General features: G+C 36.3%; 1 protein-coding gene across 1 annotated transcript in view; it reads left to right on the top strand.

Annotated features, from left to right (window-relative positions):
- LOC139164791 (kinesin-like protein KIF13A) overlaps window positions 1-17,356 on the top strand; it is a 72,402-nt gene extending 55,046 nt beyond the window's left edge. The window contains exons 32-37 of the mRNA XM_070747332.1: window positions 771-815; window positions 2,933-3,041; window positions 6,345-6,481; window positions 6,931-7,038; window positions 13,432-14,470; window positions 15,738-17,356. Coding sequence (XP_070603433.1) covers window positions 771-815; window positions 2,933-3,041; window positions 6,345-6,481; window positions 6,931-7,038; window positions 13,432-14,470; window positions 15,738-16,015 — 1,716 coding nt within the window. The 3' untranslated portion in view covers window positions 16,016-17,356. The remainder of the gene's footprint in view (window positions 1-770; window positions 816-2,932; window positions 3,042-6,344; window positions 6,482-6,930; window positions 7,039-13,431; window positions 14,471-15,737) is intronic.
- The last annotated feature ends 3,071 nt before the right edge of the window (window positions 17,357-20,427 follow it).

Genomic DNA, 20,427 nt, shown 5'->3' with positions numbered 1-20,427 from the left:
GATCTTGGAAGGAAGTGTTGATTTAGAGGACAAGTATACCTCCTGGGCTCATAACGTGTTGTTTAATTGATGGGACATTTATGTGCAAACTTTGCCTGCTTGTATAGGATGGGCATTGGGCATAAAAGGTCCTGCTTATATCCAGATTAAGTTATGGAATGGAAAAATGGTTTATGATAAGTAGTAGTTATAAGAAGAGCTTTGGGGGTGCAGTGGTTACAATGCAGTATTGCAGGCTACTTCTACTGTCTGCCAGCTGCTTACAATTTGGCAGTTTAAATCTCACGAGACTCAAGGTTGACTCAGCCCTCCATCCTGGAAGGTAGGTAAAATGAGGATCCAATATGCTGACTTTGTAAGCTGCTTAGAGAGGGCTGTAAAGCACAGTGAAGTGGTATATAAATCTAAGTGCTATTGCTATTGGGTAATTACCCTCTAAAATAAATTGGCTTTCTGAGCCACCTATAATCTTTTTGTCAGTGGTTGTCCATGTCAGTTGAGTAAATGTTTTAAAAAGACATTTTGAAATCTCAGCTGCATTTTTAAAAAAATCAAGACTATTTGGTAGATACACTCAAAATTACATTTAGAAAAATCAATGCTAAATGTAGGATAAATTGTAAATTACGTTTTGTTTGCTATGAATGTTAGTACTGGTATCATGTACAAATATGTCAAAATTTAGTAGTAGATAGCCAGGAGTGTACTGTAATTTCTTAGCAGGTTGATAGCATTCATTGTATTAAAATTTCTTATGGTTGTTATTTTAGGTATCTTCTAGTCGATTAGATCTTTCTGGCTGTGATGAAGATAAGGTATTGGAATAATTGGCAATGTATTTAGTATTTTAAATGACTTTGAAAATATGATTACAAATCATTTTTCTTCATTTTTAATAAAGATTATATAGATATCATTTAAAATTATATATATCAACAATTAGGAAAATGATTGCATATTGTTTAGAATAAGTATTTGGTATTAGTAGGAAAAAGAGTTGGTGAATACTTGTTAAATTCAACAGAATGTTTCCTCTTGATTGATGGGAAAAATTATAAAAATACAATACAATACAATTGTATCAAGGACAGAGATATCTAGAAGGTTCCCCCCTCCCATTTCTTACACACCAATATTATAGGATGTTTTTGAGCAATATGCCAATGTAAAGCATTGGATAATTAGAACCATGTTTATTTAGTCAGTGCTGAAATATGTCTTTTAGCTTGCAATAGGAACATAGCTAAAAAGAATATAAATACTTGAAATTGTTAATTGCTTCATGAGTGTTAAAATATATAATCAATCACAATTAGTACTTGTTTAATCACCATTTGTTCAATGATTGACCACTTGGAATTATGAGGGCAGAAAACAAATAGTAGTTATGGCTGGTCCTTGAAGTTATGACCATTGTAACAATCCTGTGGTACTTCGTAACCTGCCCACATTTAGGACTACAGTGTACTGTACACTTTAACTCCTCCGACCCTATCTCTGAAGGGACAAGGGTTGCCTTGACTGGGCACACCTCGTCAGCAATGTAATTGTTGTTGCATAAAGTATTATCTAAAGTAATACCTTGTCTTACGAACTTAATCGGTTCCGGGAGGAGGTTCGTAAGGTAAAAAGTTCGTAAGACAAAACAATGTTTCCCATAGGAATCAATGGAAAACCAATTAATACGTGCAAGCCCAAAATTTACCCCCTTTTCAAGCCAAAGCGCCCATTTTTGCGCTCTTAGGATTCCCCCGAAGCTCCCCTCCATGGGAAATCCCACCTCCAGACTTCCGTGTTTTTGTGATGCTGTAGGGAAATCCCAGGAGGGGAATCCCAGTATCGCAAAAATGGGCGCTCCGCTGGCAACGGAAGTCCAGGGGTGGGGTTTCCCAGCGAGGGAAGCCTCAGTAAAATCGCACGATCATAAAAACACGGAAGTCCTTGAAACCCCACCTCCGGACTTCTGTATTTTTGTGATGGTGCAATTTCACTGAGGCTCCCCTCCATGGGAAATCCCACCTCCTGATTCCGTGTTTTTGCAATGCTGTAGAGAAATCCCAGGAGGGGAATCCCAGGATTGCAAAAGCAGGCGCTCCGCTTGCAACGGAAGTCCGGAGGCGGGGCGTCCCAACGGCGGCAGCGGGTTTATAAGACGAAAAAAGTTTGTAAGAAGAGGCAAAAAAATTCTGAATCCCGGGTTCGTATCTCAAAAAGTTCGTATGACGAGGGGTTCGTAAGATAAGGTACCACTGTATATTGAAATTTTGACCTTGATATTAATACTTCCCATTATATAGGTGAAATAGGAAGGTTTAATTTTTACTCCATTCAGTCATTGAAATTTGCATACAAAATTGAATAACTGCTAACAAGTGTTCTATAGAAATAATTTTAGATTTCTTTGTATCATAAGTTTTAATAACCACTGGTAACAGACCAGGAGTTTCCAAGGCTGAAAATGTTACAAATTCAAACTGGGATTATCCTTAGGTTTTATCATTGTAAATACTATCAGAGTGTCATACTAGATAGGCATCTTTTGTCATTTGGATGGGATAATGATAAATATTAATCACTATTGGCTAAGCGATCCCTAAACTTTTTGGCATCAGGACTGGTTTTGTGGAAGACGATTTTTCCATGGGGTGGAGGGGAGGAAGAACGTACAGCCTAGATCCCTTTTATGCAGTTTACTATAGGTTTCACAGCCCAGTTTCTAACATGCATGGACTGGTACTAGTCTGTGGCCTAGGGGTTAGGGACCCCTATATTAACTGATCTAAAGCCGTACAATTATAAAACATGATATACTGGCCTAAATCAGCAGTGATGTGAAAACTATAGAGGAAAGAAGAATTTCTGTTGAAACCAACTGGAAATTATGCTGCTTTACTTGAAAATGAATGTATTTTTTCTTTGTTTACATCACAAGGGTTGGCTGGAAGGTCATCTAGATGTCATAGACTGTTCTAGTTATCAAGATATATCATGTTATGGTACTTTACCAAGGGATTCACCTCATAAAAATAAAGATAGCAGTGGTAAGATTTTCTTTTATTTCATTGTTACATCAACAGTGTGAAATATATAAATATAGTTTCATGTGCAACTTATACAGGCCAGATAGGTTTTATACTGTTGTAATCTAAGCAAATAATATTTTTGCACCTCCACAGAATTGGGATACTCTGAATTCCCATATTAATCTGTCTTTCTAGGATTTTTTTTGGCAACCTTAATAGAAGAACCCTTTTCAAGAAATAATGTTGCTAAACATAGAACAAACAAGAACAAAGACATACCAAAGTTGTAAAGATCTTTTAACCCATGCAGATGTTTACCCTAGCATGAATCTACAACTCCTTTTTAAAAATATTTTTATTAATTTTTAACAGGTTTAATATACACACAACATAAAACAGTGCATAGTGAAATGTGCCCACCACCCCAACACACACACATACCCCACCACCAAATCGGGGGTGTTTCTTATATAATCCACTTTGCCCCAAGAGCAATATATCTATTTACATATTATAGAGTGATTTCAATTTATTTCTTGTAGCTTGGTCTCGGATTCTACTCATCATATATCGTCTTACCTTGTCCCACCACCCCTTCAGTTGTCTCAATTCAGTTTCATTATCCAAATTTATCCTTTTATCCATAATTTCAAATTGAATATGGTCCACCATGTACCTATACCAGTTTTGCATTGTCCATTTTGTCGCATCCTTCCAACCCAAAACTATTACTGCCTGAGCGCTTTCTATTGCTGCTTGTTTTATTTCTCTAAATTCTCCCATCGCATTGCTTTTAACTAGTACTGCCACTTCCTTAGTGATTGTCTATTGTATGTTTAGCATTCTATTAATTTTGGCACTTTTTGCCAAAATTCCTTCACTAGAGTTTACAACTCCTAAAATGAGCTGTACCTCTTTGAGATTGTGCAGCTGCCCTCGGTGGCTACAATATACATTTGGGTCAAAGAGTTGCAAATAGATATTGCATGGGTACTCCAAAGTGCTTTTTGTCTTTGAATCCTAAGTAGTACACAGTCCTATTTCTTACCTTACCTTGATAGATTGTTATTCCTTCAGATTTCTCAAGTTCTATATTTTATTTTTCCATATCCCATCTCTGTTTTAGATCCAGTTTCTAGCTACTATATTCTGATTTTAATATAGTGACTTTTATATCTACAGATCTAAATCTGTAAGACTCCAGAGGACTAATGCTTAAATTAAGGGATGTTTCACATTCATATACTCATCCAGCCAAGCAATGCATCATTCAGGCATTATGTGTTGGCAGTATTATCTCATAAAGTGAATGAGGTAATAAAAAGGATGCATCATTGTTATCCTCATCTTTTGCTAAAGCATTTGAAATGGTAAAAGGCAATATATTGGGGATCACTTAAATAGATAAAGAAGATGATCATTTAAATGAATAAATTAAAAAAATCCTTTTTATTATCTTATTATCTGTATGAGTATTTTGCTGTTTCATAGTAGGCAATGCACTTTTGTTCTTATTGTGTTCTTATTGCCCACCAATGTTATTTTAATATAGGAGTTTATTTATTTTATAATTAATAACATGTAATATTTGTTGCATTTTCCAATGTGTATGAATGCCCCCCACTGATTAGCACATTTTATATAAAGCAGTCTCGATATTCATTTAAATTTGAGAACCTTGGTTTACAACTCTTTGCATTGTTTAGTAAAGTATTGGTAAATTATTCTATATTCTGCCATTACTGCATGTTGCATTTGGCATGATAACATTACTACGAAGAGCCGCCCTGAGTCCTACAGGATTGGGCAGCGTAAAAGTTGAATAAATTAAATTAAAGAGAGTAATTTCTCTCTGAATTCTACAGGAGGAAATTCTATAGAAGGGAATCGTACTTTTTAAAAAAGCTAAAGAAGCACTGACAAAGATAAATGTTATTGCAGTGTGTTTTTAATAACCTATATACATCTAAGCTCCACATAGGTGACAAGATAAAGCAGGGATGTCAAACTTGATTTCATTGAGGGCCACATGAGGGTTGTGTTTGACTTCGGGAGCTGGGGTGGGCGTGGCCAGGGTGGGCATAGCCAGCTAGACATCACTCGCGTCTGGGGTGTCTGTCGTAACCTGAGCATTCTGCCAGTGGAAAATGGGCTCCTGAGCTCTGTTTTCAGCCACAATAGCCTCCTGCCGCCCCTGCGCATCCCCTTTCCCCAAGTTCCATTTTCACTGGCATGGAGTGGCAAGAGGCTGTTGCGGCTGAAAATGGAGCCTCGGAGGGCTACACATGGCCCTCCCGAGCTTTATTTTTGCTGGCAGAGGCACTGCAGGCTAGTTCTTTGCTGTTTCTAGGGCAGCCCTGCGGACCAGATCTAAGCATCCCATTGGCCGGATCCAGCCCCTATAACTTTGCATTTGACACCCCTGAGATTCCTTTATCTTATAATATTAAAATATATTTAATGGTGGTCTGGGGCAAAATAAATAAATAAAAAGAATATTGAGAGAGCATATTTCCAGTCAAGACCATACTGAGTTAATTAAGACAAAATCTTTCTGAAAAGCTTGTTCCCGCAGCTTTGTGGTCTCTTCTCATCTTTAAATATTACTCCTCCTTTGTTCCTTCCCACAGTGCTGCACACTACAAATGTTATTTTAATATGTTCTGGCTACCTAGAAACAGTACATGTTACTGTTTTTTTATTCTTTTATTGAAACCATAATATAATTGATATAATGCTGTGAATTGAAACTGCAAAAGTATCGCTGTCAAGACTTTAAAATGTTCTATTTAAGTTTCTTTACAATATATTCTGTATACAGATAAGATGATGGAAGAGCTGTCTCAGTAGAAATGTTTAGTAAATTGAATACAACATTAGAGGAAGTTTTGGTGAGAAAAAAAATCTTATGGTTCAATAAGTATTTGCTGCATGGAAATTTCCCTGTTGTGGGGTACCATTCATGGAACATTTACCATCTGTTTGCGTTATAATAAAAAACAAACTGGCCTTTGAAATGGTTCTCATCAATTTGTGGCGCTGCTCATTCTCAGAGAATGATTGGATGAATAATAGGATTAGTGAACCTGAGGAATCCTATGAAATGTAAATGATCCTACTTCATTCAATATCCTCTGTTAGTTTTCTGAATAAACAGTGCGGTGAGTTCAAGAACAAAACCATTAGAGACATTGTGATGAATAATAAACTCATGACCAAATGGTTTGTGAAGCTTTATTTGCCTATTGCTGCATTTGTCTATTTATTTTTCAGTTGATGATCAAATAATGAATGCTTGTGGTGTTTTTATTTTGCAATCAGAGAATCTACACGCCTCAAGTATCACTTCATTTAAAGCTTTCTCTCCAAAACCACCCAAATTTTTAAAACCATTAATGCCAGTAAAAGAAGAAAACAAAAAGACCTCCCTTGAGACGAAACCTCTACTTAGCAAAGAGGTAAGTAATAGGAAGAAATATAGGCATCAGTAGCATTATATTAGTAACAATTTTAGACTTTATATTTGGGTAGTAATTATTTTTACCTAGGAAGAAGCTCACAGCTTGTATCTATGATACAAAAGCATTTGGAATTGTGCGTTAAACTTGGTCTGTTTATTTAAATGGGATACTATTTCAGTGTCACCTCCCTTTAGTAAACATTCTTGCATGTTTTATATTTTTGCTTAAACATGTTTGCATGCATAAATGTCTAACCTGAGCTGTAGCATTGTGTTTGAAGCAATGTTTTTAAAGTCAAAGCTCATTTTGCATGAATTTCTACAATTTAACTGCCACGCCTAGATTATTTTAATAAAAGAATAAAAATCTTTTGTGTTGTACTAACATGCATGGTTGAACGTCAGTATTTTCTTTGTGTGATGTTTTGTGTATCTTAACCTTTGCAGAGCATGCCATCATCTCAGGTATATAATGCTGATTGTGTTGTGTTGTCGTCAGGAAATAATGGCAATAGCATGCCATTAGAACTCAATAGCATACAAGAGGCAAAGACTGTAAGTGTTGCATTTGTTTCTGACTTAAAGCCTAGTGGCCATTCTAAATAAGCATTTGTGCTCCAGCTGTAAAGCGAAAATGCATGTTTTCAGTATTCTTTATTGAATGGTGGTGCTTATGAAAGTGACAAAATCCACACATTGATATTTTAGACCAATCATTTTTATAATATTTCATTTTTTTAAAAAAAAGATAGCATTTAAAGTTATTTTTTTCACACACACACCAACTAGGATTCAAATATGAGAAATTGGCACTGATTTCAACATGTACCAGTGTTTTAAAACTTTTCATTTTGAATTTATAGTGTTCTTAATTGAAAGTGATAACTTAACTTAGACTGAGCACAGTTAGTGTTAAAAGCAAGTAACAGGCAAGTTTGCCATCCACTTGTGCATGTATGTATACGTTTACACATTCATGCATGCCTGGACCAACTCAATAAAATATAGAAGGCAAAGTCCAGATTTAAACACATAGCCGGGCGATAAAATAGATTTTCCTGCTCTTCTCACAACAGGCCTTTTGACACCTTGACAATAGTAAATAGAAAGTCAAGGGACTCTATAGAATAAAGGATGATGGGGATCATAGGGCAGAGGGAGAAGTGAACAGTCCTTCAAGAACCAGGGTCTTCCTCCTCTTCATCTTTGTTCTAGAGAACCAGGAACTTGTATTTGTATTTATTAGATTTGTATGCCACCCCTCTCCGAAGACTCAGGGCGGCTAACAACAATAAAAAAGACAATGTGAACAAATCTAATATTAAAAATAATCTAAAAAAACCCCAATTTAAAGAACCAATCGTACATACAAGCATACCATGTATAAATTCTATAAGCCTAGGGGGAAGGGAAAATTTCAATTCCCCCATGCCTGACGACAGAGGTGGGAACTTTTTGTAAAGTGTTTTTGGAATTTGAGAGGTTTTCTATTCTGCTTTTTTGTGAAAACCAACAGAAAATACATGGCAAATCTGTTTTAAGGCTTATGAAATCTAAACATCCTTCTAGAATGCTTAAAAGTCCTATCTTTCCAGTTGCATTTCATTATCTTAAACAATTATACCAGTGGTCCCCAATCTTTCCAACTCCACGGACTGGCAATGGTGGGGTAGTAGGGCTGGCAGCCTCATGCACACCCATACCACTTGTAAATATGGAGCTTCGTGTATCCACCTGCCACTTGCTCTGCCCAGTCCACGGATCAGAGTTTGAAGACAATATTATAAATATAACTATACCTAGACTTTGACTTACAACAGTTCATATAGTGACTGAAATTGCAACAGCAGTGAAAAAAGTGACTTACAGCCATTTTTTACACTTATAACCGTTGCAGCATTCCCTAGGGTCATGTGATTTACATTTGGATGCTTGAGAACTGATTCATATTTATGATGGTTGCAATATCCCGGGTCATGTGATCCCCTTTTGCAACCTTCTGACCAGCAAAATCAATGGGGAGGCCAGATTCACTTAATCGTGTTACTAACATACCTACAGTAGTTCACTTAACAAATGTGGCAAAACAACCACCCTCTTGTAAAATGGGGCAAAAGTCACTTAAATTTCTCACTTAGCAACAAAAATAAATGCGCTCAATTGTAGTCGTAAATTGAGGACTACCTGTGCTACAGTTCCCATTACGTTATAAGCCAATGTCTAACTGAAGTGATCTAGCCGGGCTTGCTCAGTGACTTTATCTTTTTCTGCATAGTAATTCAGCACAAACCCCTTAATGCAAAAGTAAAAGTTGAATATAAAATGCCCAGTAGATGTTGCAGCGATACATTAAAAATATACTTTTAAAGAAAGGAACATTATCCATTTTGTTCTATAGCCATGTTATTGCTATTTAAGATTGAGATGCATGAGATTTCCTTTTAATGTTTTCTATTCGTAGGGTAAGCCATCCAGAATTCTTTGGGAGCTAGATGGCCTATAAATTTCATAAAGAAATATACTGAATATTCCACGTGAATATTTCAGTTCAGTGGGATGAATATTGATATACCCTTTATTCTTAAACTGATATAAAATACTTATGTATGCACAAGCAAATAATAATGAGTAGTATCCCTATGACATACACACAAAGGTAATAATGAATTCATGATAGAATCTAGATATATTATATAAACGTGTAGTAACCTAACCTCATCTGGAGTAGCCACTATCTAAAATTGCCACACTAAATTTATAGACAGCTAAATATTATAGCTTATACCCCAAATTGCGTAGTTCCCTTTTTATTTAAAAGTATTTATGAAATGACATCTTGGTCAAGATTCAGTACTTTATCAAGTAAAACCACTTTCTTCATACCCCAAAAATGTGGGTTTTTATTGTCTTGTTGATACAATGCTGCCAAAAACTAATTTTCCCCTGGCTTTTATTTCTTCTCTGGAAGGATTCTTCAGAGTAGAAGAGGGTTGCCAGGAATTTTCCCCTTGTTCCAGGACATTGATTGGCTATGTTGTATTGTTGATAACTTAGCGAATGAAGGATAAGACAAGAAGATTCTGAAATGATTAGACCATTTTGGACTAGCTTTAAAAAGTCTATTGAATGGTGAGCCCATTTTATAGATTACTGGATCTAAAACATTTGAAATAAATTTTAATAACAGTATGACTGAAGTTTGGCCAGTATGTTTCAAACCACTTTTAGTACTGATACATTTTTCAAAACGGAGTCTAGTATTGTATTCAGATTACATAGTGGTGTTTTGACATGATCAGATTGTTAAAATAGATAGCTATAATGTGTAACTTTGGATATATCAGAAAATAGCAATGTCTGTTATACTAATTGTTGTTAGTTGCAAAATCGTGTCTGACCCATTGTGACCCCATGGATAAGATCCCTCCAGGCCTTCCTGTTATCTAGCATCCTCTGGAGTCCATTTAAGCTCACGCCTATTGCTTCAGTGACTCCATCCAGCCACCTCATTCTCTGTCGTCCCTTTCTTCTTTTGCCCTCAATCTTTCCCAGCATTAGGCTCTTCTCCAGGGAGTCCTTCCTTCTCATTTGGCGGCCAAAGTATTTGAGTTTCATCTTCAGGATCTCGGCTTCTAAAGTGCAATCGGGGTTGATCTCCTCCAGGACTGACCGGTTTGATTGCCTTGCAGTCCAAGTTATACTAATAAGTGAGCAGTATTGTCCAAAAATCACTTGACGATGACATTGTTGGCTAGAGAATGTTGCTTTAATTTTCTGAAGCTGCCTGAGAAAACAGCACAAGATCTATGAGACTTAAGCCTTAAGATAATCATAATGTACTTTTTAAAAATACAAGAATCCCCTCTCAGTGATAATAGAGGACTGAGATCTGGAGGGTTTTTTTCTTTATTAAGGAGCCCCAAGTAGTGGACAGAATGGTATTGAATACTGAATGTACAGAAGTAGTTTTAGATCTGACAAAGGCTTTATTGTATTCTTTTCTGTTGAACAAATTAACTGAGCATTGTTGGATATACAGCCAATTCTATTCATTTAGCTAATATTATTTGGCGATTAATTCAAATTACGATTTTAATTAAAAGCAGCGACTTACAATTAATTTACATCATTTGCATTATTCTTTGCAGAAAGAAAAAAATTACAGATTTTCTTTAGGAAATTTATATTGCAACTTACAGTACACTCAGGATAGGTCCTGGCAATAGTTAAGAGGTAAACAAAATATAAAATAGTTAAAACCTAGTAAAGAAGAACTTAACTTTATTACTGATTCTGTTCAAAAGGACAGATTGGAAGAGAAAGTCTGAATTCTTTTCCTAACGCTGAAACAGCAGATAAATGCAACCTCTAGTTTGGGATTGTCTCCGGTTCCACCATGGCCATCTAGTAGTAGATACCTGAATTATTTAAGGAAAATCTCTTTAACAGTAGTGCCTTTATATTGAGGCAGGCAAATCTGTTTGGCACTTTAGAGTGTATGGTTAACAGCATAAATTCTATGTGAATTATCTGTTGATGGCTGCTGCTGATTGATCAAAAATACACAATGATATAGAATGTAGAAACAAAGAATCACTCTGCAATGAAAATCTTTGATCTGAACCATTGGTTACCATGTGTAATTTGCTTTGGTGGCCAAAGATATAATTTATATCTTCTGCCATGATAGAAGCTTTTAAGTAAATTTTAATTTCCTTGCATTAATGATGGTTGTAAAGCCATATAAAAATTACACATTATTGTGAGAGCTGGTAGCATTCCTTTTATCTTGATTGCCTGTGGTTGGTAATTGCTAGCTACTGTTCATATAAGATTTAGGTTTTTTTAGCAACTGGTCTTTTGCATAGTGCCATAGTAAGTAATATTTCATTTTAGGACAGTTTAGATGGTAGAATCTAGCCAAGTAAGCAAAGCTGTTTCTCGTTAGTTTTAGCAATAGCACTTAAACATACCTATATACTACCCTGACATATACTGCTCCACAGTGCTCTATGGTACTCTCTAAGAGTTTACAAGATCAGCATATTTCTCCTAACAAATGGGTCCTCATTTAACTGACCTCAGAAGGATGGAAGTCAACCTGAGTCCACCAGGATTGAACTCCAGAGTGTGGGCAGAGTTAGCCAGCAATATTGCATTCTAACCACTGTGCCATCAAGGTTCCCATGGTTAGTCCTTAAATAGGACAGAACTTAGGTGGTCCATGACCAGTTTTTTTCAGTCTTGGCAAACTTAATGCATGTGGCATGCATGCTGAATGTAGAATTCTCAGAATTGAAGTCGATGCATCTTATGCTAGAATAGGAAGTTGAAAGAACCAACCTGGAAGAAGATAATGGCAGACTATTCATATTGTCCAGAAAACTGCTAGGTCTTAATTCTGTATTCACCAGGAACTGAGTATGTTCCAAATAAAGATTTTTTTCTTAAAGCACTAAAATATTTTTTGAACTGTGCATTGCTTTTGAAACTATAAACTGCAGAACAAAGTTCCATTGGAAAAAAGGGGAAAAAATAGTATCTGAATATTCAATAAATATTAGAGCTTTATGAATGCTTGATTCATTGCATCTCTTTTATACTTCAGATTTTAAAAACTCTGATTTGTACTAATATGTTTGGGCATAAAGTGGTAAAATGGTTATGTTGTAAAAAGTATTGGCATTTATATTAGACACCCCACCCCCCCACCCCGGATTTTCCACATTTTGCTATAGTTGCCATCCTGATACACTTGTACTAATGGTGATATGTGATAGTTAATTGCATGTTTTCATTTAATTCCAACACCAATTCTTTACTAGCTTAGTAAATAATTTATAGGTACAGATCTGTACAATTAACAGATTATTTGTATTTTTAGAGAATGATATTAACATCTAAATTGTGCTAATAGTTTAATCAGAATGACATAATAGATAAATTAGAACTTTATATTATTCAAATTTTTACATGAACTTAGTTTTGCACCACATAGCTCCGTGTTCATTTGTCTTAAATCATGATATATACCATGTAATCCATCCTGGCAAACTGTTAAAACAGAATGGATGTTTTTTAAAATAAGTCTGATGGGGACTGAAAGAACATCAAACATCCTGATGGATGCATGCCATTTTCCGAATAAGCTGTATACAGCATTGTAGATCCCAGCTGTAAAGCTGCTTAGAGAGACCTGGCAAATAGCAACCTTCATTAATTAAAAAAACACATGTTGGGGAATAATATGAATAGCAGATGCTCTTTAAAAATAAGACTAATAAGTTCCACTAAAGGAAAATAAAATAAAATTCATGAGAGAAGGTTTTTAGTATTTGGAAAAATAGAATTATTTTCCTAGTTCATTGTAGCAAGGCTAACTTGTGATAAAGAAATTATTCTTTAGTAAAAGTGAATTTAAGGTGAGGTACCCACTACTGTTATTTATAAAAAAAGAGTTTCAAACATATATTAAAACCTTTTTGAAAGTTCACAAACTGAATATTTAATAGTGAGCTTCATTTTGTATTGTTTCATATAATAGTCATAATTATATTAAAATGTAAGATTTTTTCCTCTCTTGATTCTACATGTTCAAAACTGCCATAACACAAAGCTTTAAATGCATTCAATGATAACAAAAGTAATCTTTTCATTAAATCACTTGTCATACAGTACTTGCCTTTATAATTACAATTCAATATAATTATAAGGAATGAAGTAAATAGTTATTATTCATGTTGTATTATCTTATGTAATAAATTACTAGTTTTGAAATAAGACTATTAGAATTGTTGAAGCATTATACTAAGTTCTCACTGCATGATGACTAAACAATATCACAGTAATTTCTTTACTTAGGCATTAATCATATCCCTTGTTCATTGATCACTTAGCTTTCCTTTGTTTAAACTGTAGGAATATTGATATCACATTCTTTTCCTTTAGCAGGACTCTGAGGAAGATGATGATTTGGAGATTAATAACAAGAAACCTTATGTGCCTGTGGAATTTGCTGACTTCAGTGTTTACAATGCTAGTCTGGAGAATAAGGAATGGTTATCCACAAAAGGAGATTGTACAAACTCTTGTGTTACTGAGAAAGAAGTATCTCGTAGCCCCACCACAAGCAGTATTACAAGTGGCTATTTTTCTCATAGTGCCTCCAATGCAACTTTATCGGATATGCTTATTCAATGTAGTGAAAGCACGGACCAATTAGCCAATCAGACGAGGGATTTGGATTCAAATGACCACTGTATAGCACACCTAACCCATGTTTTAAAATCATCAAACCAAGCAGTTTCAGAGGGAGAAAGGGACTTTGTTAAATCCGTAACAACGGTATCACCAATCACGGGAACTTGTGCCTTAGGAACAGAAGTTCAAGTGTCTGAAAGCACAAGTGTAAATGCTCCAAGGTTACAATGTTCCTCTTTGGATTCCTCTACTAACAAACATGAGATTGAATTTCCATCTCGAGAAGCAACGGTTGAACACATTTCAAGTGTTTTTGAGGATCACGCATTTACGGAATTCATGGGTGTTGATGACGCAAAAGAACTTGAATGTTCCACAAGTGTAACTTCTAGCAGAAAAAAAAAGCTCTTAGTAGCTGGAATGAACTCTGTGTTACCTTTCTCAAAAAATGCTAATGACCAAGATAGTGCTTTGAGCTGTCTGGAATCCGGATTGGCGGGACACAACCTGTCAAGCAGTGTTGAAAACCCTATGTTGTACGCTAGAGAAAAAGAGTCTTCCAATTGCCAACAGCCTGCAGATTCTCTCCCAGCAGGTGATTTCGTTGGAAAAAATCATTTAGATGTCCCAAGTTCTGAAGATACTATTTCTGAAGGACGTCCTAATTGGTTGGCAGTAGGAGAGCAAGTATACGTTGATGATAATAAGACTGGCACAGTGAGATACATTGGGCCTGTGGATTTTTCAACTGGTACTTGGGTTGGCATTGAATTACACATTCAAATGGGTAAGATTTCATTATTTGTGTAAAATATTTAGAACCATATACCAGCAAATTATTTAGTAATAAAGGTAGTCCTCGGCTTACAATAGTTCATTTAGTTCAGTAGTTCATTTAGAAAGTTACAAGGGCACTGAAAAAAGTGACTTATGACAGTTTTTCACACGAGTGTTGCAGCAACCCCATGGTCATGTGATCAAAATTCAGATGCTTGGCAAGTGACTTATATTTATGGCGGTTGCAGTGTCCTCATATGATCGGCTTTTGCGCCCTTCTGGCAGGCAAAGTCAATGGGGAAGCCAGTTTCACTTAATTGTGTTACTAACTTAATATCTGCAGTGATTCACTTAACACGACCTTCTGGTGATTACATGAGGATATACATGCAGTTATCTTGGCAATATTTTCAGAACTGGTTTGCTGATACTTTCTTCCTAGGATTGAGAGAGTGAGTGATTGGCCAGAATCAACTAGCTGTATTTGTGGCCAAGAGATGACTAGAAATCAAGTTCCCTTACTTGTGGTTAACACTTCTTATCTGCTATGGCAAACTGTCACTTTCATGTTTGCTTAATAGAGTGGAATTTATTTTATTTTATTTATTTTATTTATTGGATTTGTATGCTGCCCCTCTCCGTAGACTCAGCGGCTAACAACAGTAACAAAAAAACAGCATGTAAATCCAATACTAAAACAACTAAAAAACCCTTATTTTAAAACCAAACATCCATGCATACAAACATACCATACATGAATTGTAAAGGCCTAGGGGGAAAGAATATCTCAGTTCCCCCATGCCTGACGGTAGAGGTGGGTTTTAAGAAGCTTACGAAAGGCAAGGGGCAATTCTAATCTCCGGGGGGAGATGATTCCAGAGGGCCGGGGCCGCCACAGAGAAGGCTTTTCCCCTGGGCCCCGCCAAACGACATTGTTTTGTTGACGGGACTCGGAGGAGGCCCACTCTGTGGGACCTAACTGGTTGCTGGGATTCGTGCGGCAGAAGGCAGTCTCATAGATACCCTGGTCCGGTGCCATGAAGGGCTTTATAAATAAACTTTGTTAAGAGACATCTTCAGCAATAAATTCACTATCTACCAAACCAGTTCTTTACAAAACAGTTCTTCCTTTAGCTGGGGAATCTCAGTCCAGAGAAGATAATATTTTAAGGAATATTTTCATAATTCCAGAAATTAATTCCTCTGGTAATTATAAATCTTCAGTTTTTCAACCTAATGCTTAGTAAAATTGCAGCATAACTTTTATTTGCTTCCAGGAAAACATGATGGAACTGTAAAAGGTAGAGAATACTTCCATTGCAAGCCACAACATGGGATATTTGTTCGTCCTGAATGCCTTGCTAAATCACCAGCTCAAGTCAAGTTACGCAGTAGAACTTCACAATCTCAGGTATTGTCCAATGTGGAGAAGTTGAAGAGTACAACATTTCAAGGATCATCCTCTCTCAAAGCAGAAGCCTTCTGTCAATCAGGAGATGCAGCAGCTTCTGCTTTCTCTAGAAAACAGGAGATTAGGAAATCTTGGATTAATTGAAGTTGGGTTTGGTTTTGCACTTGCTGCACATATCACTGGGGGAGGGAGGGGAACAGTTTTTTTTTCAAAACAATTGTAGTTTTAAGATGTAATTGAATGTTTGAATCACAGATATAATTCTATGGTTCTTTTAAAAAAAAAAAACTATGTTGACTGTTTATCATTTGTCCATCGGAAAGGCAAACAGAGTTGCACACTAAAGTACAATCCCATCATAAGCTGGATATGTACCCTGTTGAGCTCAATTGGATTCCTGAGAATGGATGTATATCAATGCACTGTTTGTAGATAAAACTGTGAGTTTTACTGAATGTTACTAAACAAATTGGGCTACATTTTATACAGAATATTTTATTGGGTGGAAAGGTCACAGGATGTAAATATGCATCTGAGGGATAACCTACAATATGTTAAATTACCAAAGAATTTGTATTAGATTAATACACATGCTGTTTATATCATGGTTTAATGCTATGGATATGTTTTAACTGACAGCTTGGTGCCATATTTCTAATACCAAGCATCACGCTACCATATATCTTTTGTTTAATATGAACACTGAAGATACTGTTTTCACTTTGACTTTATGTTTTGTCTTCCTATGGGCCTGCCACTGTGTCAACTTGACATTTATTGGAAATATTTAAAATGCCTAAATATTGTATATATGGCATTTTTGCGTGTGTATATGCCAACCAGGCATTCTCGATGCAGGAACAGTATTACTGCTTTTTAAAAACGTGGGCACAAGAAAGAAAACAGCAGTACAGCATCACAAGTACAAAAAAATGCACTGTTTCTTGCTGGCTGTGTGACAAGACTTGGGTAAAATGTTCTGAGGTGATTTAATCTGTAAATATATTTTTATATCGACTTGTATCATGATTTGAGGGTTTTAGGTAATTATTCCATGTATAGATACCATGTTGAATATATGTAAAGTAGCAAATGGTTAAAGAAAAAGGAAATATGAATGGCCTACTGTAGTGTTCAATTTTTAGAAAGGGTAATTGAGATAATGGGACCTTATGGACAAACTGCTGCTACTGCTGTTTGATTTGTATGTATAGTAAGCTAATCCTAGTATTTTGCAATTATTGTAAAGAATGTAATTTATATTCTATTTCTGCTACACTGTATTTAATTGGTACAGAACAATTGTGTTAGAATACAGAGTGTTTACTTCAGATTTTTATAAATGTTTTTGCTTATTTGATTTTATATTCTGTAACACACCATTTTATTAACTAAACTGTTCAGTAATTCAAAGTTTAGCATATTCTATACTTACGTCTGGATACATTGAAGATGATAAAGTATTAAAGTCGTAAAGTATGTTCATTGATGATTTCGTTAATCCCCTCTGCAAAACCATAATTCCTCACAATGACTATGAGACATATCGTCTTCTGTATTCCTTTTGTCCCTTGAAGAGCGCAAGGAGGATCCTCATCAGCACCAAGGACTAGGGAGGAACTGGTGATAATCATTGGGGGATTGTGGGCCACTTTAGAAGTAATTCTACAGGGGTGCTTCAGAGTACAAACACAGCACTTGTCTGAAACTTCCACATCTTTCCCCAGGATTACATGCAGCAATAAAAGACAAGCACATAATTTGAGAGAAAGATGGAGCTGTATTAAAGGGCACAGACAGCTACTCTTTTCACATTGAAGCACTTCACATATCTAATAAATAGTTTGAAAAGGGTAATGAATAAGTATGAGGTATGAATGATAGTACATTAGTACATTACTTTGCTGAAAAACAAGGATAACTTTGAAGATTAAACTGTATTAGCCAGATGTTTGTCTAGTGCACAGAACAATTTTTATGACATTAAAAAACAGCTTGTCTCCTTTCTATTCACGTTTTATCTATCTTTCTTTTTGCCTCAACCAGTTATGTACCTTCTCCATTTTCACTGCAGCTATTACTACTCCAGAACACATTGAAAGAGGGAGGGAAATTGTGTGTGTGTGTTGAGGGAATGGTTGGTATATGCAGGTAGAAGTTCACTTAATTTTATAAAGGGGATATATTCTTGTACAGGCAATTTTAATCAGTAGTTATGAGTTCTGTTTTGTGTGGATGTGGCTTCTAATGCTATATAGCAATAACACTTTAGATTTATATATTGCTTCAGTGCTTTTACAGCCCTCTCCTATGTTTATATACACATAAATACTACATATGAATACATAAATGCAACAGTTGTTAAGGAGAGGAATCTTGTTTCAACTAGAAGTTTACAACAACTATAAAACGTCATTTAAAAACAGTATTTTAGTATTGTATTCTTAATCTGGTACTGATAAATATCTTTGTGGGTGCCACACACTATACATATTTGTGTGAAAGGCATAAAGTAAGCTGGATACAATTACTATGAAGACATTTCTTTGGGGTCATCCATCTAGCCTACTCCATAGCCAGAAGAGGACTCTGAATAATTTTGTCATGGCCATACCAGGGGAGGGTTCTGGATTCTCCTTTTGCCAGTTCGCTTAGGGACGCACTGTGCGAGCATGCATTCACAGGACTTTAAAGAAAGCTTATACGCAGAAACAAAAAACAAGATGGTGGCATCATAGGCGTTGCTGGCAGAACTGGCTCGAGGGCATGGCAAGCTGAGTCACTGCCGGTTCTAGTGACCCAGGCTGTCAAGAAACCTAACTCTGGGTCATACAAAGTGAAATACAGTATCATTTAGTTCTTACACGTTTTTAAATTTACAGTATATGGCAACTTGATGTGTAGCTTTATCCTTTGCTGCCCCACTATATTGTGCCAGGAAACCCACTGGGAATCTGCACATCTAGCAACGTGCTGATATCAAGATTCTTGTTGAACAAAGGAGTTGTGAAAAAAGCGTTAGTATGAGGAAACAACTCCATTAATGTGTTAACTAACCACATTTAAAGGTTCTTGTGTTTGCTTTGGAGGTTGTCTCTATGAAAATATATACTCTCCGAAGACAACAGTCTGATAACCAGATATTAACACCCCTCAATCAAGCAGAAAACAATACCTTGAGATCTCAAACTGTTTTTTTATCATCATTCTTTGGAAGAAAATTGAATTGCAAGACCTCTAGGTGTGGGCGTGATGGCCCAGCCGTTAAAGTGCTATTGCTAACATGTTGTAAATCGCCCTGAATCTAAGGAGATGGACGGCATAAAAATCGAATAAATAAATAAATAATAAATAAATAAAGATACTGAGCTTATCAGCGGGAAAACTGACAGCTGGGATTCAAAACCTGCGCACCACAGGACAGGGTAAGCTCCTGTTACTTGTCTCAGCTGTTGCCCACCTGGCAGTTTAAAAGCATGCAAAGTTTGAATAGATAAATAGGTACCAAGAAGGTGGGAATATATTTCTTTATTTTATTTGTTTGTTTTGGCAAGTATGTATTGGTGGTATACAAAGATATAATATTTATATACATGATACTAGTAAAAAAGAAACATTAGGACGGGATGGAAGGCATGCTAGTGCACTTATGCACGCCCCTTACTGACCTCTTAGGAATCAGGAGAGGTCAACAGTGGATAGTAAAGTGACCGTGACATGACCATAAAAATGTATTCGAAAAATACTGGTTCCCTCACAACACTGGACAGGGTTACCTTTACCTTTAAGTTTTATAGGATTGGGACCTTTCTCAGGGTGTTTTTGAGCAAACCCTATTGAAATGATTTCTGCATATTTTTGCTCCATAGTTCAGCAACTCCTTTTCACTGCCTATATCAGAGGTCTTCAAACTAGGCCACTTTTAAGACTTGTGGACTTCAACTCCCAGAATTCTCCAGCCAGCATAGCATAGCGTGGAGATCTCTATCCCAGTGTTTTTCAACCAGTGTGCCACGGCACACTAGTGTGCCGTGAGACATGGTCAGGTGTGCCGCGAAGCTCAGAGAAAGAAAACAAGAGTGAGAGAAAGAAAGAGAGAAAGAAAGAAAACAAGAGAGAGAAAGAAAGGAAGAAAGAGGGAGAGAAAAAGAAAGCAAGAGAGAGAGAAAGAGAACAAGAGAGAGAAAGAAAACGAGAGCAAGAAAGAAAGAGAGAGAAAGAGAGGGAGGGAAGGTGGGAGAGAGAAAGACATAGAGGGAGGGAGGGAGGGAGGGAGGGAGAAAGAGAGCAAAAAAGAGGAAGGAAGGAAGAGAGAAAGAGGGATGGAGAGAGAGAGAAAAAAAAGAAGGGAGGGAAAGAGGGAGGGAGAGAGAAATAGAGCGGAAGGGAGGAAGAGAGAGAAATTATTTTTGTCCAAACTTTTTTTAGCCCCCCCCCCCCCCCAACTCAATGTGCCCCAGGATTTTGTAAATGTAAAAAATGTGCCATGGCACAAAAAAGGTTGAAAATCACTGCTCTATCCTACATCAAAGGACTCCAAACCTAGTCACTTTTAA

This window comes from Erythrolamprus reginae, chromosome 3 (assembly GCF_031021105.1).
Source record: "Erythrolamprus reginae isolate rEryReg1 chromosome 3, rEryReg1.hap1, whole genome shotgun sequence".
In the NCBI taxonomy this organism is placed as follows: domain Eukaryota; kingdom Metazoa; phylum Chordata; class Lepidosauria; order Squamata; family Dipsadidae; genus Erythrolamprus; species Erythrolamprus reginae.
Note: the sequence above shows the minus strand (reverse complement) of the source record. Positions and strands in the feature narration are given on the sequence as shown.